At 38.4% G+C, this 27,892-nt stretch overlaps 1 protein-coding gene across 1 annotated transcript in view; it reads right to left on the bottom strand.

The window, feature by feature from the left end:
• VPS8 (VPS8, CORVET complex subunit) overlaps positions 1–27,892 on the bottom strand; it is a 271,667-nt gene that overhangs the window by 85,554 nt on the left and 158,221 nt on the right. Inside the window, exons 36-39 of the mRNA XM_023508657.1 lie at positions 17,452–17,599; positions 11,490–11,579; positions 7,179–7,221; positions 2,844–2,947 (exon numbers count right to left, since the gene is read on the bottom strand). Coding sequence (XP_023364425.1) covers positions 2,844–2,947; positions 7,179–7,221; positions 11,490–11,579; positions 17,452–17,599 — 385 coding nt within the window. The remainder of the gene's footprint in view (positions 1–2,843; positions 2,948–7,178; positions 7,222–11,489; positions 11,580–17,451; positions 17,600–27,892) is intronic.

Below are 27,892 nucleotides of genomic sequence, written 5' to 3'. Positions count from 1 at the left end.
TATATGTACACCATGGAATACTATGCAGCCATAAAGAAAGATGGAGACTTTACATCCTTCATGTTCACATGGATGGAACTGGAAAATGTTCTTCTTAGAAAAGTATCACAGGAATGGAAGAAAAAGTTTCCAGTGTACACACCCATGTTATGAAATTAATTTAAACCTTTTATATGAAAGCTATAACCTAATAATAGCCTAAGAATACGGGGAGGGGGGAGGGAGAGGGGAGGGAGGAATGGGTGGAGGGAGGAGGATTGGAGGGATCATCTCTGTGGTTTATCTCACAAGGGTACAAGTGAATCTTTCTATGAGTAGAATATGAATTTTTTAACACAATAACTAAGAAAATGACATGAAGGCTATGTTAACCAGTTTGATGGAAGTGTTTCGGATTGTGTGTGAAAATCCCACAGTGTACCTCTGAAGTGCATTAATGCACACAGTTACCATTCAATAAAAAAAAAAAAGATAACATAGTAGAGTGACTACAATTAACAATTTATTGTATATTTCAAAATAGGTACAAGGGAAGAGTTAAAATGTTCCCAACAGAAAGAAATGATAAATGTTTGAGGTGACAGCTATCCTAAATACTCTAATCTCATCATTACCCATTGTATGCAACTATCAAAATATCACATATAACCCATAAATATGTACATACTTATCATCAATTAAAAAAAACCAACAACAAAAGAAATTCTTCAGTTTTACATAAGCTTCCTGTAGGAGACTAGTACTGTATTTTTAAGAACAAGCATTATTTGATTCTATTTCTCTAAAATTGGGGCAGACAAAAAATAGAATGATGTTTATCAAATAATAATGATTAATTCTGGGTGATGGATGAATATATTATAATTTTAAAAACATTTTTCTGTGTAACTTTCTGTATAATTTTTAAATTGTTTTTATTTAATTTATTTATTGTATTAAATCATAACTGTGTACACTGATGCATTTATGGGGTTCAGTGTACTGATTTGATATACAATGTGAAATGCTTATATTGAACTGATGAATACATTTATCATCTTGCTTACTTATTTGTTGTGGTAAGACAATTATACTCTTAACAGTTTTTAAATGTACTATTGTACATTTTAATAGTGGTTTAATAGTGTTTTAATAGTGTTAGTTTTTAATGCACCTAGGTAAAGTCCCCCCCAAATACCCTCCCCTCCCTCCTCCCGACCTCCCCCCCTGCTCCCCTCTCCCTTCCCTTCCCTCCTACTTTCTGGACTATAGCTATGTTTTCCCATTCATATGAATGTGTTGGTGATTATATATTGATTTCATAGTAGTAATGAGTACATTGGATACTTTTTTTCCACTCTTGAGATCCTTCACTAAGAAGAATATGTTCTAGCTCCATGTAGGTAAACATAAAAGATGTGAAGTCTCCATCTTTTTTTATGGCTGCATAGTGTGCCATGGTGTATATAATACCACAACTGTTAATCCATTCGTGGGTCAATGGGCACTCGGGCAGTCTCCATGTCTCGGCAATTATGAATTAGGCTGCAATAAACATTCTGGTGCAAATGTCTTTGTTGTAAAATGATTTTTGATCATTGGGTATATACCTAGTAGAGGAATTGCAGGATCGAATAGTAGGTCTACTTTTAGTTCCTTGGGTATTCTCCAAACTTCTTTCCAAAATTTTAAAAAATGCTGAGTTGGTACCATTTCACAAAAAAAATTTCACATCCATATATAAATTTGTCTTACACAATTTATATTCTAAAGAATTTTTATAATTTGTAATCCTGAAGACTCCTTGAGAGAAATTTCAAGGAGAAACTTACCCATCTCATAAAAACAGAAAATATGTCAAGATTTATTATTTTCATTATAACAAGCATAGCTAAATATATATAAAAAATTAACCCTGTTTCCCATTTCAAAAACCCAGGCAGTGGCAAGTCAATGGCCCAAGCCCAAAGGGCAGCAAAGAGGTATTAAGCCATATCATGATATAACTTAACTTTCTAAACTGACTACAGAATATAACTGTCAAATCACATCTCACCCCCTTAGTTTGTGCTTCACTTCTGCAACTCCCTCCTGCACCTGGTACCCAACTATACGTCCTTCACTTTGATTTCTTCCCTTGTCATCTGGGATCTGATAAAGCAGTGCTTCCACCTTGGCTGCACATGAGAATTATGTATGGAGCTTTACAACATACTAATGTCTAGGCCCCAGAATAGAGACTTTAATCGATCTGGGGTATAGCCTGAGCAATGTAATTTTTCAAAGCTCCCCAGGTTACGCTAACATATGACCAAGGCTGAGAACTACTATACCATAGCCTTCCTTGACCTTTCCTTTTTTTTTTTTTTTGCAGTTTTGGCTGGACTGGGCTTGAACCCACCACCCTGGGTATATGGGGCCAGTGCCCTACTTCTTGAGGCACAGGCACTGCCCCTTCCTTGACCTTTTCTCAGCTTTCTCTGCATCTCTTGAGAGCTTTCCTTCTGTTGTTCCTGCTCACTTTCACCCACAGGGAACTGAGAGACGATAAATGGATGACACATCAATGATAACACTACATGGAATACACAAACTCTCACTCCAAAGAGAACAGAGAAATCTAGTATTCATGCACCTTCATTTTTGCAGCTTAGTCAGATCTAAGAACATAAAGCCTTTTGTAAGAACAATGAGGCCACACACTCTTCGTAATAACTTTAGGAGTCATACTCCCGGGAACACTAAAAAGTGATTAAAATTCAGTTGAATTAAACTCAGGTGGCTGAGAGGGCAGTGGAAGTAGAATTAATTCCTAGTTTCAGACAAGAACAGGCTTTTAAATGTCTAAATAGTCATTCTCCTACCTCTCGCTGCTGCTGGTTCAAATTATGAGAATTTCTCTGGCAAAGAGCAATCGTCTCTACCATAGTATCTTCAACGTCCTTCAGTGAGGGATCCTCTTTGGTATCTAGATTAAGAAAAAGTATAAACATCATGTAAGGATGTATTAAGGATAATCTCAGAGTTTCTGTGAAAAAATAAATTCCTTTTTAAATTTGCATCATTTTTGTTTTCTATTATATAGTCATCCATAAAACCTGATACCAGGTTTAGTAGATTAAAAACAGGGTCATTCTATCTAATAGGAGTTTCCCATATAAATGTTTGACATTAACATTACTTTAGGAGTCTTATATTCCTGGGAACACTAAAAAGTGATTAAAATTCAGTTGAATTAAATCAATTAAATATACAGTACATACAGAGCACATCATATTCAACATTTCAATATATGTTAGCTATGAAAAAGTACCTAATCATCTGCCTGTGGGTTAGTGAGCGGAGAGATTATCCTTCACCTTTCTCTTCCTCCATTTCTTAAATGTGGGTCTTCCCTCAAGGTACTATCTGAGGCCCTTTTCTCTTTTCCTTTTTTCAATGATTCTGGACATTTTTATAGTTTCAATTCTCACACCTTTGTTAATAACTTAGAATACACACCTCCAGCCTTTATTCTGTTCACAATTTGCATGTTGAATTTTCTAATGACCCTGGACATTCATCTCATTAATAGGCCAAACGTTATAGAATTTTTTTTTCTTTTTGAGACAGTCTCACTTTGTCGCCCTCAGGAGAGTGCTGTGGCATTATAGCTCACTGCAACCTCAAACTCTTGGGCTCAAGAGATTCTCTTGCCTTAGCTTTCCGTGGAGCTGGGACTACAGGCACCTGCTATAACACCCGGCTATTTTTAGAGACGGGGTCTTACTCTGGTTCAGGCTGGTCTTGAATCCGTGAGCTCAGGCAATCCACTGGCCTCGGCCTCCCAGGGTGCTAGGATTACAGGTGTGAGTTACCACGCCTGGGCCTACTTTGACCTTCACATGTGCAAAATCCAGCTTATTTTTCTAATTCAAATTTGCTTCTCCTTTCCCCTTTCCAAACTAAGTTAATGGAGTCATCATCTCTGAGTCAACCAGTTTATAAATCATCTTTGAAATTTCCTCTCTTTTATCCCACACATTCAAATAAACTACAAATTTTTGCTCATTCTACTTTCCACACTCACATAACACACACAACTTCTACCCTGGCAAAGCTCCTAATCATCTCATCGTGCTACTGCAACAAACTCTTCTAAGACATTTAACGTCCAGATCACTCCCTACAACAAAAAACATTAAAAATTCCTAATTCTTAAAAAGCGAATGTAAGACTGTCATTTAACTGTGCTCAGATTATTTCTTACTCCCTGAGGTTACTGGCCAGGCACTTTCATGCTGATGTTCTCCTCAGCCTAGACATCCTTTCCCTGCTTTTGTCTATCAAACTCCTACTCGTCCTTCCACTCTTTCTGCATGTCTCCCAAAAAACTCTGATTCCTGGGTAACAAATAGTTCCCTAAGTATCCATACTCCTTTTCCACTCTCATGGTACCTTTTATAACATTCCATTCCAATTGCATTAAAAGTTTTTATTTAGGATGGGCATGATAATTCATGCCTGAGGAGGGAGGATTGCCTGAGCTCAGGAGTTTGAGACCAGCCTGAGAAAGAGTGAGACTCTGTCTCTAAAATTAGCCAGGCATTGTGATGGGCACTTGTATTTCCCAGCTACTTGGGAGGCTGAGGCAAGAGGACTGCTTGAGCCCAAGAGTTGAGAGTGAGACTATGACTGGAAAAAAAAGAAAAGAGGCTGGACTCCCTGGCTCACGTCTATAATCCTAGCACTCTGGGAGGCTGAGGAGGGGATTGCTTAAGCTCAGGAATCAATACCAGTCTTAGCAAGACTGAAATCTCTGTCTCTACTAAAAATAAGAAGAAAACTAGCTGGTGTTGTGGCAGATGCCTGTAGTCCCAGCTACTCAGGAGGCAGAAGCAAGATTGCTTGAACCCAGGAGATTGAGGTTGTGAGCTACGACGTTACAGCAATCTACTGAGGGTGATAGAGTGAGACTCTGTCTCAAAAAAAAAAAAAAAAAAGTTTTTATTTATATATCTGTTTCCTTCATGAGATTGTAGTGCTTTAGTAGTCTGTGTATAGCCCATAGGAACTAAGCACAATGTCTTACGATTAGCAAATCCTCCAAAAAGTCTCAAGCATGCTGCCAAAACTAAATCTGAAAGTACATGGCAGACATGATACTATTACTAGAAAATTAATCCTCATTGGAATTCAAAACAATGGCATCTCTAGACATACTACCTATGAATCATTGTAATGATTTTGGGGAAATAGTCTTAATTTTCTGTCTTTCGTGTATTGTCTGGAAAAGTTGTCCTTGTAGCACTAAATTTAAAAATAAAATGTCATAAAATACAACAAATCTATCTAAATGATTGAACCCATACTGATTGTATAAAAATAATAATTAAGTGTCTATGTGGACAATCAATATAGTCCAAGTCTCTATCAATACAGAAAGGTCAATCAACTGTTTACTGAGGTTCCAAGAAGATTCTATATAATAATGTGAAAAGATCAAGACACAAAACAGACTATAACATCTATGACACAACCATCAAAAAATCTATAGAGAATTAGGGAAATGTGTAGACAAAAGAAACATATGTCAAAGAGGTAAGATTACCTAAAAATAAAAATCACCTGTCATGTAATTCCCTGATCTTTCAGGAGAGCAATTTTGAAACTGTCAAGAAATACGAAAACAAACCACCTGAGTAAATGAGCGAAGGACTTGAACAGGTATTTCTCTAAAGAAGATAAATAGCCAAAAAAAAAGGGAAGGTGCTCAACATCACTGATCATTAGAGAAATGCAAATCAAATCTATAATTAGATACTATCTCACAACTATCAGGATCGCTACTATTAAAAAAAAAAAAAACCAGGAAAAAAGTGTTGGCAAGGATGTGAAGATACTAGAACCCTTGTGTGCTACTTGTAGAAATGTAAAATGATGCAGCCACTACAGAAAACAGTATGGAAGTTCCTCAAAAAATTAAAAATAGAATTACTACTTGATCCAGCAATCCCATTGATGGCTATGTACGTCAAAGAATTGAAACCCAGGTCTTGAAGGGATTTTTGTATGCCCATGTTCATAGCAGCTTTATTCACAATGGCCAAACAGAAGAAACACAAGTAACCATCAAAAGATGAATGAACTAGACACAGTAACACACATGATGGAATATTACTCAGCCTTCAACAGGACAGAAATTCTGACACATGCCAGAACATTCACAAACCTTACACTAAGTGAAACAGGCTGGTCATAAAACAAACATTGTCTGACTGCACTCATATGAGATACTCAGAGTAATCAAATTCAGAAAAGGAATGGTGGAAACACAAAGTAGAATGATGGCTGCCAGGGGCCTGGGCTGGTGGTGACTAGGAGGGAAGGCAAAATGGATGAGTTATTGCCTAATGGGTATAGATTTTCAGTTTAGGGAGCTGGAAGAATCAGAAGGTAGTCAGTGGAATCCATGTGTCTGTGACAAAGCCACTCAAGATTCTAAACTGTCAAGTTTTACTATTTTGCATTAAAATGATGTAAATTCATTATAAAAAATTGGCTAATTTGCTATTGTTTGACACATTGAAATAATCCTAAAATAATTTTTGGCAGTAACTCATTTAAATATAACCAAACCATAAGTACAAAAGAATAACCAAAAAGATAACTTAACTGATGAATAGTACCTAATTTTCTGTATATTTTACTCCATTCACAATTAGCATCACAAAGCTATAGCAGTTTATAATATTGTTATGAACTCTTGAATTTGGATTCATACTGAAATGGATAAACAGTAAATTATGTAGATATGCCAATGTATTAATAAATTCACCTTATTAAACAACATATTTTATTTATTTATTTACTTATTTACTTATTTTGAGATGGAGTATCACTTTGTTGCCCTTGGTAGAGTGCCGTAGCATCATACCTCACAGCAACCTCAAACTCTTGGGCTTAAGCAATTCTCTTGCCTCAGCCTCCCAAGTAGCTGGGACTAGAGACATCCAGCATAACACCCGACTATTTTTAGAGATGGGGTCTTGTTCTGGTTCAGGTTGGTCTTGAACCCCGTGAGCTCAGACAATCCACCTGCCTCAGCCTTCCAGAGTGCTACGATTACAGGTGTGAGCCACCACACCCAGCCTAAACAACATATTTTAAAACATGAGGTACAGGGTGGAAAAAATTATATACTACACTCAAGAACTTACTTTCACTTTGATGTGTTACCTCTTGAAGTTTGCTCTGTAGTTGCTAAGGAGATAAAAAGAGTTTATCTTTAACAAGAATTAAAAGGAACACTTTACATTTCTGCCCACCAAACATATAAATACCCATATGTATTTTTTGCAGAGACAGGGCCCCACTGTGTTGCCAAGCCTGAATGCCTGCCTTAAGTCATCTTCCCACAATGGCCTTTGAATTAACATATTTTAAAGGTAACCCCCCCGCCCCAAACCCACAAGGTTAAGAATGGTCCTTTACTATAATTCAGAAGTGAATCCTATATATATAAAAACTATAGACAGCTGTGTGGAAAGGGACCCAAAAGACAAAATGGTACTTATTCTGCCTGCTTCTGCTTCTATTATGCCACCACAGTCATCACTGACAATTTTTAGGCACAGTAATGAGGGTCAGGATTTAGGGAACCTGAAGACTTAAGGTTCCCTACCCCTGAATGCCTTGGATAAAAGAATAAAACTCATACTGACTTGTGAGGAAAGGGCATGGGTTAGGTAGGTGGGAATAAAACACATGACATGTCTATCACCACAGCATAGGGCATAGGCTTGGATGTTGTTTTATTAAATTCTAGATTGTTCGACACCCTTAATATTCCAATGGCTTCTTAATGTACGCTAAAACTGACACTAATATATATCTTCTATTTAAAATTTGTTCCTTTTCTTGGGGTTCCTTATAGGCTAAATGTGATAGAATTTTAAATCATAAATAATAAGCTAAAATCATCAACTACTCTCGCTCCTTCACCTTGTACAATATGCAAATGATCATTAACTTCTTTAATCCGCTCTCCTCCTCTCTCCATCACCACTGCCACACCCACTTCAAGTCTGCATTGATTTGCACTGTTGCAAGTTTCTCTATTTTCAGTTTTCTCTTTCCCTTCTCTTCATCCTGGCCCCCATCATCCCAGTCTCCAGAGCAGTCTTTATGAAGCTAACAACATGAAGCCTTGCTTAACAACTTCAGTCGATCCCAAGTGACAAGAGCATAAGCCACAATTCTTTAGTGTGTCTTATAAAATCTGTCCATATTTGCTTGTAGCGTGTTTCTAGCCTGACGTGCTGATGTACTGTATAGCTGAGCTCTAGAAAAGCTACTGGTGCTCTCCAGTGGTCCATATTTCTTTGTATTCCCACACGTAGGGCAGTGTTTTTCAACCTTTTTTTTTTTTAAATCTCACAACACACTTGAACCTGTAGTTAAACTTCCACAGCACACTTAAATTATGTAGATCAACAAAAGGAGTAAAAAAAAAAAAAAAAGAATATATTTACTGTACTTTGAAATTCTTTTGAAAAAAAATTTTTTTTGAGACAGAGCCTCAAGCTATCCCCCTGGGTAGAGTGCCATGGCATCATGCTCACAGCAACCTCCAACTCCTGGGCTCAAGCGAGTCTCCTGCCTCAGCCTCCCAAGTAGCTGGGACTACAGGCGCCCGCCACAATGCCTGGCCATTTTTTGGTTGCAGCTGTCATTGTTGTTTGGTGGGCCCGGGCTGGGGATCCGAACCTGCCACCTTAGGTGTATGTGGCTGGTGCCTTAGCCGCTTGAGCCACAGGCGCTGAGCCTGAAAATAATTTAATTATGTGATCTTTAAAAATTTTTGCAGCACATCAAAGACCTTCTCATGGAATACTGGTTGAAAATCACTCTCCTAGGGGATCTCCTGCTTCTCCTTCTCTCATCTATACCAGAAATACTTTTACTTATTCTTTATAACTAGGTGCATGATATCTTCAACAAATGGCAAGGAAAAAAAGAGATGTCAGGGTAATTTACAGATTAAAGGAGATTAGGTGCCTACACAAAGCCTCTGCTGATTACTCTTCTTGGCCTGTTTTAGAACCTTGTGGCTAGAAACAAACTAGAAGCTAATATAGAACACTTTTTTGACATAAATAGGATACATCTAATCTATTCCTAGAAAGATGACAATATAAAAAAACTGATATACCATTTCACATTTCACACCAATTAGGATGGCTACTATTAAAAAGAAAAAAAAAACCACCAGAAAATAAGCATGTTGGCAAGAATGTAGAGAAATTGGAACCCTTGCATATTACTGGTAGGAATATAAAATGGCACAGCTGCTATGGAATATAGTATGGCAGTTCCTCAAAAAATAAAAATAGAATTACTCTTTGATCCAGCAATTCTACTTCTGGGTACACATCTCCCAAAAATAAAAGCAGAGACTCAAAAAGATATTTGTACAACCATATTCATTGCAGGATTATCCACAGTGAGGTGGAAGCAACCCAGCTGTCCACTGAAGGATTACTGGGCAAATAAGATGGGATATTTACATATAATGGAATATAATTCAGTATTAAAAAGGAAAACAATTCTAGTATATGCTACAACACTGATGAACCCTGAAGACCTGCTACCAAAATAAAGACAACTACTATTTGATTCTGCTTACATGAAGTACATGGAGGTAGATAAATTCACAGAATCCGAAAGCAGAATGGTGGTTTCCAGGGATCGGAGGTAGGTCAGAGAATGGGGAGTAATTGTTTAATTGGTACAGAGTTTCAGAGTGGGAGGCTGAAAGTATGTTAACAATAGATGGTGGTGGTGACAATGGTAAAATAATATGACTATAGTTAACGTAACTGACTATATACTTAAAAATGGCTAATATGGTAGTCTTTATATTGTATGTTTTGTAATAATTTTTTTAGATGCAAAAAGTTTTTAAAACTTTACTGAACAGAAAGCACTGGTGAGAATGGTGAGCAAGCAAAACTCTTATACAAAAACCTATTATACATAAGGTGACCAGACGTCTTGCTTTTGGTAGGACAGTCCTGATTTTTAACAATTTGTCTCGTGTCTGCGGCGCTTTAAAAAAGTCCCGATTTTTGGAAAGAATGCATGACAAGCTAGGGAACAGCGGGAGAATGGGAAGGGAATATACAGTTTGGCTGCTGAAAAGGTTAATGTAACTCCATTTGGGAATGAAGAGGTTAACGTAACTCCATTTGGAAATGAAAAGGCTAATGTAAACTCCCTACTCCCCTCCTGGGCAAGGTATCAGAAGGAGACTGGTTCCCTCCCTTGCTTCTAGGCAAGGACAATTAGCTCAGAAGGAACCCAACTGTCTGGAACAAACAAGTAGGACCTCCCCCGGCCCCCCAGTAAGGTGACCAGACGTCCCTCTTTTGGCGGGACAGTCCTGATTTTTAACAATTTGTCCTGCATCCTGCGGCATTTTAAAAAAGCTCCGATTTTTGGAAAGAATGCACGATAAGCTAGGGAACATGGGAGAACAGGAAGGGAATATACGGTTTTCGGCTGCCATGTGGCTATTTCGCCAGGATATGCATTTTATGTTATTTTTGTTAATTTTATAATGTTAAACTTTAATAATAACAAATAATTGTTGAGAACTGATTATCGAGTACTGCTTATCAAAGTTTGTATTGTTGTCAGGCCCTGCCCCTGCCCCCACCATGGTGTCCCGCTTTACCAATGTTAAAATCTGGTCACCTTAATTACACATAAACTGGTGAGAATGGTACAACCACTTTGGAAAGAGGTCTGACAATTTCTTATACAACTCTCTCATGACTCAGCAATTCCATTCCTTTGTATTTACTCAAGGCAACGAAAACATTTGTGTACAAAAAGACCTGTACAAGAGTGATCATAGTAGCTTTATTCATAACAACTAAAAACCAGAAAAAGCCCAGGTATCTATCAACAGGAGACTGGATAAATAATTCAATGTACATCCACACAATTAAATACCACGCAGCAAAAGAAGGACAAAAGTACTAAAAAAACGCCATAACAGAGATAAACCTCAAAAGTATTTTGCTGAGTGAAAGAAGAATCACATAAAATAATAGCTACTGGAGGGTGAAAAAACCCAGAAGAGTGGCTTTCTCTGAGAGGGTGGGGAGATGGGAGCAGTAACTGACTAGGAAGGAGCAGAAGGGAACTTTCTGGGGTGAAGGAAGTGAGCTCTATCTTGTTAGGGACTTGGGTTACATAGATGTAGACATTTGTTAAAAACTCATCAAATGGCACACTGCATGTTTGTTTTACTTTATGTAAATTGTACCTTTAAAAACAAGTACCACAAAGAAATACTAAATACTAAATATTCTAGTCAATGACATGCATGATAAAAATATGCAGAGGTAAAATGCACTATTGTCTGCAACTAACTTTGAAACATAAAAAATTAAGATGGCTTGACAAATGGTTAGAGGGACAGATAAAAGAAATAAGATGAAGCAACTGTAGTAAAATGTTACCTCTAACATTATTAAGAAGGCGCCATGAATATCTCCTTTCTTTTCTAAAAGATAAGCGGTGACTTCATGAAGTTGGTATTTCTGAGTAATCTAGGAGAAAAAAAGAGAAGATAAACATTTTTGTTCACAAATATTATTTGTGGGTGGGATGATCCCATTGAGGATGAAGAAGTCACATGATAACACACAGCCAATTCGTACCTCAGTGATTTGCTTCTTTACACTATAACCTACTGTAAACACTTGACTTTCTAGTCTTACAGCAGTTCATTTGGCATTTCTAACTGAACAAAATTCATTCATTTTTTTCACTTATTTATTTAAGAAACTGTCACACACCTGAAGGAGGTATAGCCAGGGGAGAAAAGCTAATACATACAGATGATGAGTGATGATATAACGTAGAAACTGACCATCTGTAATTATACGCACATATTTAGAACAAAATGACAATCAAAACACTGCATATCAACTTGTGGGATTTTAATAATAATAAACTAAAAATTTCTAATTAGTAAAAAAGGGGAAAAATCAGTTCTTAAGAAGGTAAAAGACAAAAAGTACAGAAAGTGACAGAAAGCAAACAATAGAGAGGCTTAACAAAACTCCAATGTAGCTTTTTTGAAAAGATTAATATAGTAGAAAAATGCTTGCTTAGAAGAAAAAAGAAAGGCACAAATAACACATTAAAAGTTTAACAGATCAAAGGAGAAGAGCACATGATAAAATCCATAAATGCATGAAAAACATTTGGTAAAATGAAGTACCCATTCGTGACAAAAACAAAAATAAAACAAAACACTCTTACCAGAACTAAGGCTAGAATTTCTTAAATTAATAATTAAGTCACCTATTAAAACCTATAATAAATACCCTACTTAATGTAAAATATTGTCTTCTAAATCAGGAACAAGGTCAGAGGCACATTACTACTACTTCTATTTAACAATATCCTAGAGCTCCTAGCCGTCTGTTAAGAGAAAGAAAAAACTGTTAAGAATGGGATGAAAAAACAGCCCTTGCTGTTATTATTAGAAAACATAATTTCATAAAAAAAAAATCTTGAAATTGGCTGTGTGGAGTGGCTCAATTCTGTAATGCCACCACTTTGGGAAGTTGAGGATAGAAGATCACATGAGGCCCAGAGATGAAGACCCGCCTGGGGAATATAGCATAATTCCGAATATACAAAAAATTAAGTAATTAGCCAGGCCTGGTGGCAGGCACTTCCCAGCTAGTCCCAGCTGCTTGAGAGGCTGAGGTGCAAGCCTGCTTGAGCCCATGAGTTTGAGGCTGTAGTGAACTAGGCACACTACTGTACTCCAGTCTGGGTAACAGAATGAAAACCCCTTAAAAAAAATCTAGGAACTATGTGAACTTAAAAAGAATTCAGCCTGGTTGCACAAAAACTATTAATGTTCTAATACAGCAGCAGCTATCAATAAAAAAATGTTATCTCAAAAAATATTCTTGCACCATGTTAACAAAACTATAAAGTATCTATGGACAAATTTAATATGTACAGAAGCCACATATAAAAGTTATAAAACCTCACCAAAGTGCATAACAGGCATTTTAAAAATGCAACCATACTCCTGAATGAGGAGAGATGTCAGTTCTCCCTGAATTGGGCTAGAAGTTCAATGTATATTTCAATTAAAACTCCAGAGGGTTCATTTCTTTTAAAGGAATTTGACAATGTGATCTCTGAATTGATGTGGAATAGTAAGAGGCCAAAGGTAGATAAAGCATTTCAAAGAAGAAAGAATAAGGAGAGAGAATTCTTTTTCCAAATAAACCTATTAAAAGCTACATTCATTAAAATGTGTGGTACAAGTATAGACAAAGATGACCAAAGGAACAGAACAGAACCCACAAGCAGATTAGGTATATCTGGGAGTTTGGTATATAGCAGTATGGCATTAAAATCTGAGAAAAGGATAATAAAATGCCACATGGGCCATGAGTCATAATGTGGAAAGAAGGATATAAATCCCTCTCTTAATCAGCCTGCAAAAATAAATTCCATTTGGTTTAAAAGCCTAAATGTAAGAAATTAAACTATAAAACTTACACAAAAGAGTATCCTTTATGTCATCAGAATAGGAAAGGAAATAACACACACACACTTACACACACTTTTATTTGGAAACAGGAAGAAATAAGGGAAGAAAATCAAGGTAATGAGTGCGTTAAAGCTACTGAATTGCTATTTAGCCCATTAAGTTTTATGGCACAATAGGACTATCTAATCACCAATATTTGTAAACAAGAGCTTGATCTTTTCCTTTCAATATTTTCATTACATTCCTTTTTCTAGGCTTACTGAATTGACTAGAATTTCTATAAAGTTTGATTAATAACAATTTCTATAGAGCTCATTTTCATAGAATAAATAGGGAATCAGTTTGTCACAATAATTAAGAGCTTGTACTATGGAAATCAGAACATCTGAGTTCAAGCTCAGGTGCTACCACTAACTACCTCTAATGTTATACAAGTTAACTTCATATGTGAGTCTCCATTTTGGTTTTAATTATCACTTTAGCTAAATGAATGACCATTACTTTACAGTGAGCTGTGATCCTATTTTGATCAACTGTATTAAAAATTTGACACATTTGACAGGCTTCCCCAAATCAAATTTCCAATTCTAAAATTAAGTCTTTTTTAACCACCAACTATCTTTAGGATGCTCCAGAGGTCTGTGAAGCAGTCAAAAGAGAAACGATAAATCCATTTATTTAATATGTTAAATTATATGGGAAGCACTGTCAAATAAGAAATGATGTTTACACTGGGCATGGTGGTTCATGCTTATAATCTTAGCACTGCGGGAAGCCAACGTGGAAAGATCACATGAGGCCCAGAAGTTCAAGAATAGGCAATACAGTGAGAATAGGCAGTTCAAGAATAGGCAAGACTAGACAATACAGTGAGAACCTGTCTCTGCAAAAAGTTATAAAAGTTAACTGGGTGTGGTGGTGCATGCCTGTAGTCCCAGCTACTTGCAAGGCTGAGGCAGGAGGATCACTCGAGCCCAAGAGTTTGAGGCTACAGTGAGCTATGATCACACCATCGCACTCCAGCCTGGGTAACAGATCAAGACCCTGTCTCAAAAGAAAAAAAAGGAAATGATGTTTAACCTTCTTTGAGTTATATTTGTAAGGCTATATTATTAAAATGTGTTACAAAATTGAACAAGAGTCCTAGAAATCTGTTACAGCTTAGTATATGTTACCAGTCATACTTGGGGGTTTTATGTTAAATTATTATAGGCTACATGAAATAACCAATTTCCCTTGACAACTGGGTCTTTAACCATGGCCATTTTAAATCTTGTCCACAGTTATTTGCTTAATTTTGATGCTTTTTTTTCTGAAAACTCTTTGCAAATTCTAAAGTGGTGCAGCTTTAAGGAGGCTCATGGAAAAGACTGCATAAATACTCTCGAATACAAGCTTCTGACAAGTTTGAGATTGTATCTCCAGAATGGGCAAAATTTTCCAAAACTGTAATGGAAAAAAAAAAAAGTGGACTCAAGCAAAACAAGAATTAATTACACAGGACTGAAATAAATTTTTTATGACTTTGCTGTTTGAAACATTGTTGATTCTTTTTATGTTTTATTTTCCAGAGATTAAAAAAATAATGTGTGTGTTTGTGTACATAATGAAACTTTCACAGTAATTTGGTAAAGTGTACTTTTATGAGTGAAAGTGGAACATTTACTTTTCTGCCTACATGATCCTTCCAGAATTTGGAAACCATTTGTGAGTATTCTTATTTTATGGCAATATAGTTATTTACCTAAGCTCAATGAGAATTTGTTCTCTCTGTAGCAGGACAACTGGAAACAATGGTTATATTACCCAGGCTTTGACTGGGATGTAGTATTCTCAGATATGACCAGAATGCTTTAGGAACTAAGCTTAACTTTAAGAAGCCAATAAAGCCTTTGGAAAAACTGGCCTGGTACTTTGTCTATATGGATCCTTACAGGGTGCCTAGCCTTAGAGTCAGTAAAGAATGGTTCTGACAGGCCCAGGAACCTCAGGATATTTTGAGAAGCTCAAGAAAAGAATTTACACAGGTACTACAGGTAAAATCTGATGGTGAGTCTATGGCTTGCCTTTCTAACCTGAAGAAACTTTTAAGAGTCTAATCTGAGATTCCTTATAAATTCTAACTCAGCTGATTTAGAGTCTATTTGGTCAGTAACTATTCTTTTAGTACTCATGTAAATAATCAGGCCAAATTCAACAAGATTATTCTTATTTTGCAAATAAATTGTACTTACTACAATTATCTTTAGTAAAAATGGGAAGCTGGAGAAAAAATTATGTTTTCAGAAAAAATAAAGAGTATATTTGTTACTAGATTTTAGCTCTTTTTTTTAGATTTTATTATTTACCTGTAATTTGAACTAAATCCTAAATTTTTAGTTTCCTCCTTCAGTATCTGACTACAACTCTCTAAACTAATATATATTTTCCTCCCATTTTTCTGACTTAGTTTCCCTGAAATTAAATCGTGCTTTTCCTGAAGCCCTATAAATTAACGCTAGATGGCTTCATATAAACTTTGGGAAAATCACCATGACAATGTATTTATAGACAGAAAGTTCATAGCAACACCTGATTCAAACTGCAATTCAGGAAAAATCTCTCAGATTGCCACTGCCTCCTCCCACCCCAACTGTAGATATTTCAAACAGAATCATAGAAATCTTAGCTAACTGCCCTCCAGATTCACAGATTATCTTATAGACTGCTCTAAACATTAACCTTTGTTATTTTTGCATGAAATTCAATGGAAATTCATTTAAGAGGAATATTATTCATTTAAGAGGAATACCACCACCTCTTAAAATGAAATGAAACTATTTTCTTGAACTGACCTATTTTCACATCTAAGAGACTGATTTGATAAGAAACCATGCACCCAATTTTGTTCCTTTCTCCTTGTTCCAATCTATGTTTTTCTCTCCATTTGCCAAACTCTTATCTTAACACCTCTTACTTGAGTCTCTCCAAAGCTACTAATTTGGCTTTTAATATGTGAAATTTTCTAAAAGTAAAGTTTCAAAGGAGGGACTGAAGGAAACCAAAATATTTCTCCCCCAAACATTAAGTATTATTAAGTTAAAGACACTGAGAACACAGGGGAGCTCTCTGCCTCAAACCTCTACCTGCCTCATGGCAGGACATGAATCTCCCTACTGGAGATACCACTTACTTATATTGCCTTAAAGAAGGCACCAGAGAAACGTTGAGAACAGATTTTACTACCATCCCACATTTCCACCCTTCACAAGACTGGAACTGCTCTTGCCTCTGTTTTGTCACTATAGGACTTACGGCTCTTTGTTAAAATAATATCGAGCAAGGCTCCTAAACCACTGCCTTGAGAGAGATAGTTCTGAACTGAGGCCTCTCCCACATTATGAGTACAGCATGGGTCAGTGAACTTCTTTTTTGTTTTTTTGAGATAGAGTCTAGTTCTGTGGCCCTAGGTAGAGTTCCCTGGCATCATAGCTCATAGAACCTCTAACTCTTGAGTTCAAATCATCCTTTTGCCTCAGCCTCTTTAGTAGCTGAAACAATAGGTGTTCTCCACCATGCCTGACTAGCTTTGTTTTCTATTTTTTAAGTAGAGTTGAGATCTTACTCTTGCTCAGACTAGTCTGAACTCCTGAGCTTAGCAATCCACCTGCCTCAGCCTCCCAGAGTGCTAGGGTTACAGGCAGAAGTCAGTAAACTGCTGGTTTTTTTCTTGTTAATCTGAACTTAATCTAATCTTGTTAATCTAAACTTTTGTTTTCAGGAGTGTCTCAACTAAGAACTTATGAGTGTTAAAAATTAAATTATATTTTCTCCTCTTCACTTTGCTCATCTGTCAAATGAGACTTGTTAAGAAAAAGTTTACTCTTGTCTTTTCTGCACTGTTGTTCTTGTCTTACCTGAATGGTTTCTTCTAGGCGGTAGCACTCAAGAACTTGCAGCGTTTCTATAACTTGGTTTGGGTTGAACTGACATAATAGCTCAATGAACTGTTCTGTAATGCAGGGAGATATTTGCAGCGATTCTTGATTTACATGCATACCTTCCCTAAAAATACAGAAGGTAAGAGAATACCAAATTACAGCATTATTTAATCACATCTGTCATTAAAGGCTACAGGTACAAAGCATATTATGTTAAAGCCAGGACTGTCTTTTAGTCAAACAAAAATGTGAATTAAAAGGCCCAGTGTTTCTTAGGTTACTCAGGGAAACCATACATCAGAGGCATTTTAAGAAGCAATACTTTTCAGGTTACAGTGGATAATTAAGGAAGTAACATTCAGTGAGATTCTTCTAAATCACACCAAATGTTACGCTTTGCTCTGAAAGAAACAAGAAGACCCACTCAATTCAGTCTAAATAATTTAGTCTATAAGTAACTATAATAAAAAAGGAAAGTAACTATAATAAACCATCTTCCAGTTTCCGTAACTGTCTCTTCTATATGTTCCTCAGAGCATCAACCATATCACATTGCAACTACCTCTTTAATTACCTGTGTTCTCTAAAACTTCTGGACCTAACTCCCAGGCTGCAGACCAGAGGCAGTCCATGGCCTGGTAGCAACAGGGCTGCACAGCAGGAGGAAGGGCAGGCAAGCCAAGGAAGCTTCGTCCGTATTTACAGCTGCTCCCCATCGCTCACATCACCACCTGAGCTCTGCCTCCTAACAGACAAGTGGCAGCATTAGATTCTCCAAGGAGCATAAACCCTACCGTAAACTGCACAGGAAAGGGATGCAGCTTGCACATTCCTTGTGAGAATCTAATGCCTGATGATCTGAGGTGGAGATGTAATGTGCTTGAATCATCCTGAAACTACCACCCACACTGGTCTGTGGAAAAATTGTCTTCCATGAAACCAGTCCCTGGTGCCATAAAGTTGGTGACTGCTGCTCTAAATGACTACCAACTTTGTGAAGGCAGACACCATGCATCTTCTCACTAATGAATTATTGAAGCCAACCAGTGTCTTGCCTGTGTAAGGGCTAATTTTTTGGTTACTAGTAAAACAAATTAAAAAGTGATGAATAGTAAGATACACAATATTCATGAGTCTATTTAACTTGTATGCCAGCTACTCCCAAAGCCCACTATTCATAATGCCTACACCAATGCTTTGGAAGTAGAGGATTAACCTCATCATGCTGGGTACTGAACTACTGGTGGCCAAAGGAACGATTAAAGAAATCAACTACTGCTCTCTGGAGACCTAAGAATCATTTCCCTCTGTAGTTTCAAAAGAAGTCAGTTCCTTCTGAGAGTCCTATCTTCTCTTTAAAATTCTTCAACTAAAGCTCCTTATATAAAGAATTGGGACGGGATTACTAAGATATAAAAGTGATTGCTTGGGAAGCTAGCCTTTTGAAAAAAGATTAAAGCAGTAGTTTCCAGCTTTTCAGATATCATGGTATGCAGAAAATGGTGCTATTTGTAAAGCCCACTGGAATGAAATAAGATTGCTCACACAGGAGTCTGGTTGCCCCACGAGCTGAAGGATCAGTCTCTAAGCACACCTGTAACCCCGTGCATTGCACCAAAAGCCAAAGGGTGGGAACCACTGGACTCCAAAAATGATTTGGATTTTATAATTTTTCTGTAAATGATGGTAAATAGCACTCCTATTTTTATGAATAAGAGGCTTGAATTATAGAAGGGATTATATTTAGAAAATTCAGGACATTTTTCTTTTCTTTTCTTTCTTTTTTGAGACAAAGTCTCACTTTGTTGCCCTCGATAGAGTGCTATGGCGTCACAGCTCACAACAACCTCAAACTCTTGGGCTCAAGAGAGTCTCTTGCCTCAGCCTCCTCAGTAGCTGGGACTATAGGCTCCTGCCACAATACCCAGCTATTTTTAGAGATGGGAGGGGGGTCTCACTCTGGCTCAGGCTGGTCTTAAACCTGTGAGCTCAGGCAATCCACCCACATTGGCCTCCCAGAGGGCTGGGATTACAGGTGTAAGTCATGGCTCTGGGCCTTATTTTTCCTTATTTAAAACCTTGTGATACTCAGTTCTAACCAAAGGCTGAATGATAAACTAAGTAGCTTTTGCTGTTTGGGACTTTCAGTATTTGCTGATGGGTTAATTCTGTGTCTCCTCAAATTGGCTATAAATTTCAAAAAAAAATCAAGTTTTCAGTTTTTTTGGTATCTCACATTTGCCTTTAATATATAGTATTTACTTCCATGACTGGTTATTCTCTGGGGTACCTACCATCTCAGTTTTTACCACACAACTTGAAAATGACCTGCTAAAGTGTCTATACCCTCAAACTACATTATAAACTCCATGAGAGCAAACACTGTGCTGTATTCATCATTGTCATCCCAACTTTAACACAGGCTTAGCACATGATAAATAGAGCTCAGTAAATACACACTGAAGTGAATTAAACTGAGTGGGAATGGTATGTGGGAGTCTCAGCAGAGGGAAACAGAAAAGAGAGGTTTATAATATCAGATAGCAGGGAATAAATCCTATCTGATGATCTACACTGGAGAAATCAGAGGATACACAGGATAAATCCAGGGAAATGGTAGTTCTCTATATGGGACCATGATATTGTCATATGTTAAGAAATATATATGGAAAAAAGGGGTGGGGCGGTGCCTGTGGCTCAAGGAGTAGGGCGCTGGCCCCATATACTGGAGGTGGAGGGTTCAAACCTGGCCCCGGCCAAAAACTGCAAAAAACCAAACAAACAACAAAAGAAATATATATGGTCTCTGCCCCCTGGTTCCTGCCATTCAGCTCCTAAAACCCTTGGTATCGTTGAAGTGGTACTTTTTTTTTTTTTTGAGACAGAGTCTCACTATGTCACCCTTGGTAGAGTGCTGTTGCGTCACAGCTCACAGCAACCTCTAATTCTTGGACTTAAGTGCTACTCTTGCCTCAGCCTCCCAAGTAGCTGGGACTACAGGCACCTGCCACAACACCTGGCTATTTTTTTGTTGTTGTTGCTGCAGTTGTCATTGTTGTTTAGCGGTCCTGGGCCGGGTTCGAAACCACCTGTCTCAGTGTATGTGGCTGGTACCCTAACCACTGACCCATGGGGCACCAAGCCTGAAGTGGTACTTTTTTATTTTTTCCATATGTTAGTGATAGGACTGAGGGCTGGGGGGCTCCCAGGCAGCCTCAGGAGGTGGGCTGGTTGCCAGGGAAACCAACCATGTGATTAGAAGGTTAGAACTTTCAATCTCACTTCACACATCTTAGCAGAAAGGAGCAGGGCTGAACGTTCAGTCTATTACCAGTGGCCAATGATGTAATCAGTCATGTCTGTAACAGTTTCCACGAAAACCCGAAAGGATAGGGTTTGGGGAGCTTCTGGATCGCTAAATGTGGAGGGGGCTGGGGGTAGTGCACCTCTATAGCCTTCCTACACACCCTGCCCTGTGCATCTCTTCCATCTTGCAGTTCATTTGTACCTTTTGCAATATCCTTTATAATAAGCCAGTAAACGTAAGTGAAGTGTTTCCCTGAATTATATAAGCTGCTTTAGAAGATTAACAGAACCTGAGGAGGGGGTTAAGGAATCCAGTTTATACACAGTAGGTCAGGAGCACAGATCAAAACTTGTGGTCTGTGCTTGGCATCTGAAGTGGGGGAACCAGTCTTGTGGAACTAAGCCCCTAAACCTGGTTCTGATGTTAACTACAGGTGGGCAGTGTCAGAACTGAATTAAACTGTAAACTGCAGGGCACCCACTTGGAGCCCACTGGAGAACTGCTTGGTAAGTGAGAGTGAAAAAAGTCCCCCTACACATTTTGGTGATCAAAGCAGTTTGTTTTTTCCTATTTATCATCAGAGGGATCAAGATTGTGCCTCAAGGGAACACTATTAGGTAAAAGAGAATGGGAATGTTAACCAGTGTTTCTCCACGTTCAGGTGAGCCAGTGTTCTTTACAGATGTTTATGCCAAATTGTAGGTGTTGTTATTAACAGTATTTCATCTATCTTAGACTTCTGTTAATATAGCTTATAAATGCAAGACTATGGAGCAAATTAAGATTAAGCATGAATCACAGTACTTAATTCCTCCCACATTTACTGACAGAACCATTTACAAGAACTGAAGTTGTGAATATGCATCACACCAAGCAAATTACCCAAATGAATAGATTTTGATGCATTCATTTGTGGGGGAAATAATGTGTCTGATGGGAAATGATTAGATAACAACAACGTAATCAAAACTTTATTAAATAAGCTATAACATTAATGAATTTATATCCATTTCTGCCTGTTGCTTACCAACTTTGCACATAAATACCATTTCTTACATCCAGTTCCTAAAGCTATTCTTTCTAGTCTTCTATTAACTACCTGCTTTCCCAAGTGGCCATTAAGATGTTATTTTAGACCTAAACCATATCTAGTCCTTTACAAATCTATTTTAACAACAGCATTGGCTAAAAGAATACAGACAATTAAATATATGTAAATGAGAGAAAACTTCAAGTTTTAAATTTGAAAACTTCCATCAGTTTTAGAAGAAAGCATGTGTGTGCCTTCTCCCTCTCCTTCCTTCCTGCCCCTCCCATGTGCTCCCTCTCTCTCTGTCATATACTTGCCCACCCTAAAATTGGGGATGGAGAATATTTCTATCCACTCTTACTCAGGTTATAAAAATCATTTTAAATTATAACCTTGTACACCGAACCATTTCTGGTAAAGGACAGTTACAGACATGCACATATATTAGAAAACTTACATTAAAAGGATTTTAAAATTAAAAATTCTGACTTCCTAATATTTGATGAAGAAAAAAATTGCACTAGAATAAAAAAAGGCTGATCTAATCCCACTCCCTCATTCTCAAAACTGCACCTAATATGGGCCAGTCTAGATTATTCTTCCATGTCTCTAAGGAAGAAGATTTTACAGTCTCTTCCAGCACCTTATTGGGACAACTACGCCTCATCTGAACTGAATTCTCTGGTCATCCAGATCTCCAGTCTTTGGGCGCGGTGGCACACTGATGACAACTCAGTACCTTCATAGATGGAGAACTCAGATATATCACTTACAATGCATGAGAGTAAATAAAATGTTCCCCTATGGTTTTCACTCAAACTCAGTTGCTTTACAAGGCTTTAACATGCAATTTTAGGGCAGTATCTGTGGCTCAAGCAGGTAGGGCACCAGCCACATACACCAAGGCTGGAAGGTTTGAACCCAGCCCAGGCCAGCTAAAAACAACAATGACAACTAAATTAAAAAAAAAAAATGCAATTTTAGTTTTTCATACACATTCCATGATAAAAATGCCACACCATAATCCTGTGGCAACTGAACAAAACATAAGTGAATATGCCAGTCTGCCTTAAAAATGCCTTAAATGTGATGATTGTTGGTAGCATATGAAATTTGTATGAAATTGTAATATAACACACACACAATAATGTCTACAGACCTAACAAGTGCTGCTGGCTTAGATGGAAACCTGTCATCTGGCAGGAAGGACTCAGTAGCATCCTTTGGTCTCTTTGTTCTCTTTGATGACCCTTCACATTCTGCATAGCTGCCAATATTCCCTCATCTAGGAACAGCCTCGATCCCTTATAACCTTATGAACTTTACAAAGCACAGACCAAAGCAAACAAGCACACCATTCATCTGTTGCCAAAGATTCAGCCACATCAAACTGATGGAACAGCGATCTAAGGTAGTTGGCCTTAGGACATTTGGACACTTTCCATTTTACTAGCTTGACTAAAGTCAAGTTTTAAAATATAAACCTTTAAATCTTAACAAAATTTTTGTCATTTATCTACTCTTCATGAAAAAGAAATTATTGTTTTGACTGTACTCCTGCACAGGCAAGAAGAATGGACTTTATAAACTAACAGAAGTAAAAGCCTAATGATTTTGGGATGGAAAGAATCATTTAGCTCCATAAACGTATCAGGTGTAAAAATTATTTAGATCTTTCCCATTTTATACAGACTTACATCAATAACTTTAGGGTATCTAAAACAATTTTTTTGAAGTACCACAATTAGTAATAAGAATGATGTAGTCATTTTCATTGTGTATTTTCTTCCTAAAGCAAAGTTTTCCTCAACACTAAAATCTGCTGGTTATCAAACTAGCAGGCGCTGTCTGGGCCATGATTGTAAAGACAGAGGCTCTGGCATCTCCGCTTAATACTGAAACTGATGCACTTCTAGGTTTGGGTGAGAAATTCTCTGCCATTCTCTCCCTCAGGTGATACAAGACAGTCAGTTCTGCGACCCCATCACAGAGACACTGTTTCGATTAAACAGTTCCAGAAATTGTTTCAGAATTGACACTGGGTCAGACTATTGCAAATCTATCATGACACCCATATACAATTCTGAACATATATAGAACAGAGTCTTCTGGGTTTTAGTTTAATGCTAAAATGCTTTGAATGTGATGACTATAGGCAGTGTATGAAATCTGTATGAAATTATAACATAATACACACAGTAATGTGTATTATGGAATGAATTTACATTCATAAGTAGTTTAGAAATGATCATTCCCATCCTCATAACAAGAAAAAAACTGAGTAAACTAAAAATCAATAACTTTTCTTAGATCCTTAGAGAACTGAGGGCAAAAGCAAACTACCAGCCCCCTCAAATAAGGTGGATATAGAGAAATCACAGTTCAGTGGAGCAGCGGCCCAGCAGGAGGTTCTGTGGCTACTGGAGCCAGTACCAGTGCAGGAAACTTAAAAGTGCAATTGGCAAATTACTGAAGATTCACTCTGTATAAGCTCGAGAGTTAAAGTTTCAGGGGGACCAATCTTAGTCGAGCATTCCCATACTTCATGAGTTTACATCCAGGAGGCCCATCAGGTTCTCACTGTGAAGATCAGAAGAAAATCCCTTCGTGATTCCAGCATGGGGAGAAGTAGCCATATTCAAATGAACCCACAGCAGTCTGTTCTCGCCTGGTGTGATATGCTCCTCTACATCTCCCCACCCCCACCCTTGGAAATAGAGTCTGTGGAGATGTAATTACTTAAGTTAGGATGAAGTCACATTGGAGTAGGGTGGGACCCTAATCCAATATGACTGGTGTCCTCATAAGAATGGAAATTTTGAACACATATGAGAACACCATGTGAAGAAGACTAAAGTTGGTATGATGCTTTTATAAATCAAGAAATGCCAGAGACTGTCAACAGTCCACCATCAGCTAGGGGAGAGGCATAAATCAGATCTTCCTCTGAGAGCTGTCAGAAGGAACCAGTCCTGCCAACAACCTGATCTCATACTTTCAGCCCACGGAACTGTGAGATAATAAATGTCTGTTGTCACTCAGTTTATGGAGCTTTGTTAAGGCAACCCTAGAAAACCAACACACCTGTCCTCAAGGGATACTATTTTATTAGAGCCTACCCAACCTGGGAGAAGTGAAATACCCAATTTCAGCCCACTCTAGCCTTCTCTGTGGAGGAAGGGGATACCCAACTCCACCCTTCTTTGCCCTCTTGTCTTGGTTAAGGTGATTGTGGTGCTGAGAGGCACCCAGGAAAGTCATAGCTCAGGAACACTAGTTCATTAAAATCCTGAAAGCTAATCACAGGACTACAGAATACCCCCACCCTACCCACCCACACCAGCACACTGACAGGGCTCCTACAGAATGACTAGAAAATACAAGGGAAGAACTACACACCTCAGCTCTTACTTAAAAAGAAGTCTCTAGCAGGGGTCCTCAAAGTTTTTAAACAGGGGGCCAGTTCACTGTCCCTCAGACCATTGGAAGGCTGGACTGAGGGCCCCCAAGATGAGTCAGCTGCTAAGCAAGACAGGCAGCAGTGGCAAAAACACCCGTCAGGCCAGATAAATGTCCTAGGTGGGCCACATGTGGCCCGTGGGCCGTAGTTTGAGGATGCCTGCTCTAGAACAACACAAAGATGATAGGGAAGACAAAAACAAGGACACCAGAGGAAATGCCTGCCTTATAACTTCAGCAACAGTAAATATAATGTAACTCTTAGCAAGAGAAACATAAAACCTCACACTAAACATCTCTTTACCTCAGTTACTTTTACATAGTACAGCATATCTAGCTTTTAACAAAAAAATTATTAGTCATACAAAAAATATGCAGCTTGAAGAGATACAGCAAGTATCAGAACCAGACTCAGATATATCAGAGATGTTTATCATACCAAGGATTCAAAGTAATTATGATTAATAAGCGATAGGCTCTAAGGAGAAAGATGGACAATGTGCAAAAAGAGATGAGTAGTATAAACAGAATGATAAAAGCTCAAAGAAATAGCCAGGTGTCGTGGTGGGCACCTGTAGTCCCAGATACTTGGGAGGTTGAGGCAAGAGAATCGCCTAAGCCCCAGGAGTTGGAGATTGCTGTGAGCTGTGACGCCATGGCACTCTACTGAGGGTGATAAAGTAAGACTCTGTCTCTACAAAAAAAAAAAAAAAAAAAAAAGAAAAAACTCAAAGGAAGAATAAAAAAGAAAATACTAGAAATTAAAAACATTAACAGAAATGAAAAATCATCAAGTGTCTGGACATAGCTGATGAAAGAATCAGTGACTTTGAAAAAAGTCAACAGAAACTTCCAAAACTGAAATGCAAAAAGAAAAAGGATTGAAAAAGATAGAATACACTATCCAATAACTGTGCAACAATTAGAAAAGGTATCACACATACCGGCAACACCAAAAAGAAAAGAAAGAAAGAAAATAACACAAGAAGTATATGAAAATAGTAACGATGAATTTTCCAAAATTAATGATTGGCACCAAAACCACAGATTCCAGAAGCTCAAAGAATATCAACCAGGTTAATATATATATATACCTAGGCATATTATATCCAAACTGCAGAAAAATCAAAGACAGAGAAAATTTTGTAAGAAGCTGGTAAGGTAGGCGATACCTTACTATAGGGAAGCAAGGATAAGAATTATATCAGAGTTCTACTCATAAAACATGTAAGAAGAAGAAAGAGGAGTGAAATATTTAAGGTGTTGGAAAAACAAAACAAAACAAAACAACCAGCAACTCAGAATTCTGTATCCAGCAATATTATCCCTAAAAAATGAAGGGGAGACATCAGCAAGATAGCTCATTAGAGGTGCCTACTCCTTATTCCTCCACAAAAAAGACCCAATAGCAAACAAACAACTACATTTCAACCAAACTGACTACAGGAGAGTGCAGGAGTATAGCAAGGGAGTGGTAAAAACCCCCATGGAGCACAGAAACGCAGGATGGCTGCATAAAGGAAAGAAACATCTTGTCTCTGCCACCGCCTCCCCAAAGTGGGAATCAGCTTAGAACTAGAAGGGATTTCTCCCTGTGGCCCTCAAACCCCTCTAACACTGTCATGGATGCCTGCAGGCTTTACAGCTAGAGAGTCCTGCAGTTTTCACAGCCTCTCAGCCTAGCTTAGCTTCCCTAAGTTCACACACATGCTGTACTCCCGAGGAGCCCACATTGGGTCCTGTCCCCTGTGACCCAAGCTCCTACTGCACTACACAACCTTGAAACTGGAGCCACTGCTAGAATGCATCCTGCTCTGGGGACTAGTAGTCACTGCACCCCTTCATCCCTAAGGTTCTGCCATCATTGTATTATACAAAGCTCACACACGGTAGCACATCACTCCTTAGGCGAGCTGCTACAGCTCTCTACCCAACTAGGATGAGCTGCCTTGGAGGCACTCCATCTCCCCCATCCCAGTTGTTGTAGTGCCCTTTCTCTTGGTTACATGGAGTGTAGGGCCAGAGGAGCAGCTATGCCTCTCAGCACTTTAGCCAATGTGGCACCCTGCCCCCACTGAAACCGGGCCCAGTCCAATAGAGAAGCCGTGCCCCCAACAGACTGAGCTAATGTGGTCCCACTCCACAGGGAAACAGTGCTTTGACTGAACCATGCTACCCACCCACTGGGCCAAATAGCTACAACGTCCTGCCTTCCCTGGATCTGGACTAGCTTTCCAGAGCAGGCGTCCTCATCTGGCCACATGTGGGGACATTTATCTGGCCCACCGGGTGTTTTTGCTGCCGCTGCCTGCCCTGCTTAGCAGCCGACTTGTCCCGGGGCCCACAATCCAGCCCTCCAATGGTCTGAGGAACTGTGAACTGGCCCTCTGTTTAAAGAGTTTGAGGACCCCTGCTCAGAGTCATAGCTACTGCAGGGCAGCACCTCTCTGGAAACAGTCATCATCACACTGCTTCTTGCCCTTTAGAGCCCAAGCCACAGCAGCATCCTACTATTCTTGGGGGCTTGAGCTACTGAAGAGTCACAGTCTTTGACTCTGTGGGAGATCAGCATCTCCTGTACGTCAGAGAGTGAACCTAGGCCATGTCTCAGGTGCTACAGT

The sequence above is a fragment of the Otolemur garnettii genome, unplaced genomic scaffold, assembly GCF_000181295.1.
Source record: "Otolemur garnettii isolate 467f Iridium unplaced genomic scaffold, OtoGar3 scaffold00263, whole genome shotgun sequence".
NCBI classification, from domain to species: domain Eukaryota; kingdom Metazoa; phylum Chordata; class Mammalia; order Primates; family Galagidae; genus Otolemur; species Otolemur garnettii.
The sequence above is the reverse complement of the archived record's forward strand: the minus strand, read 5'-3'. Positions and strand labels throughout refer to the sequence as shown.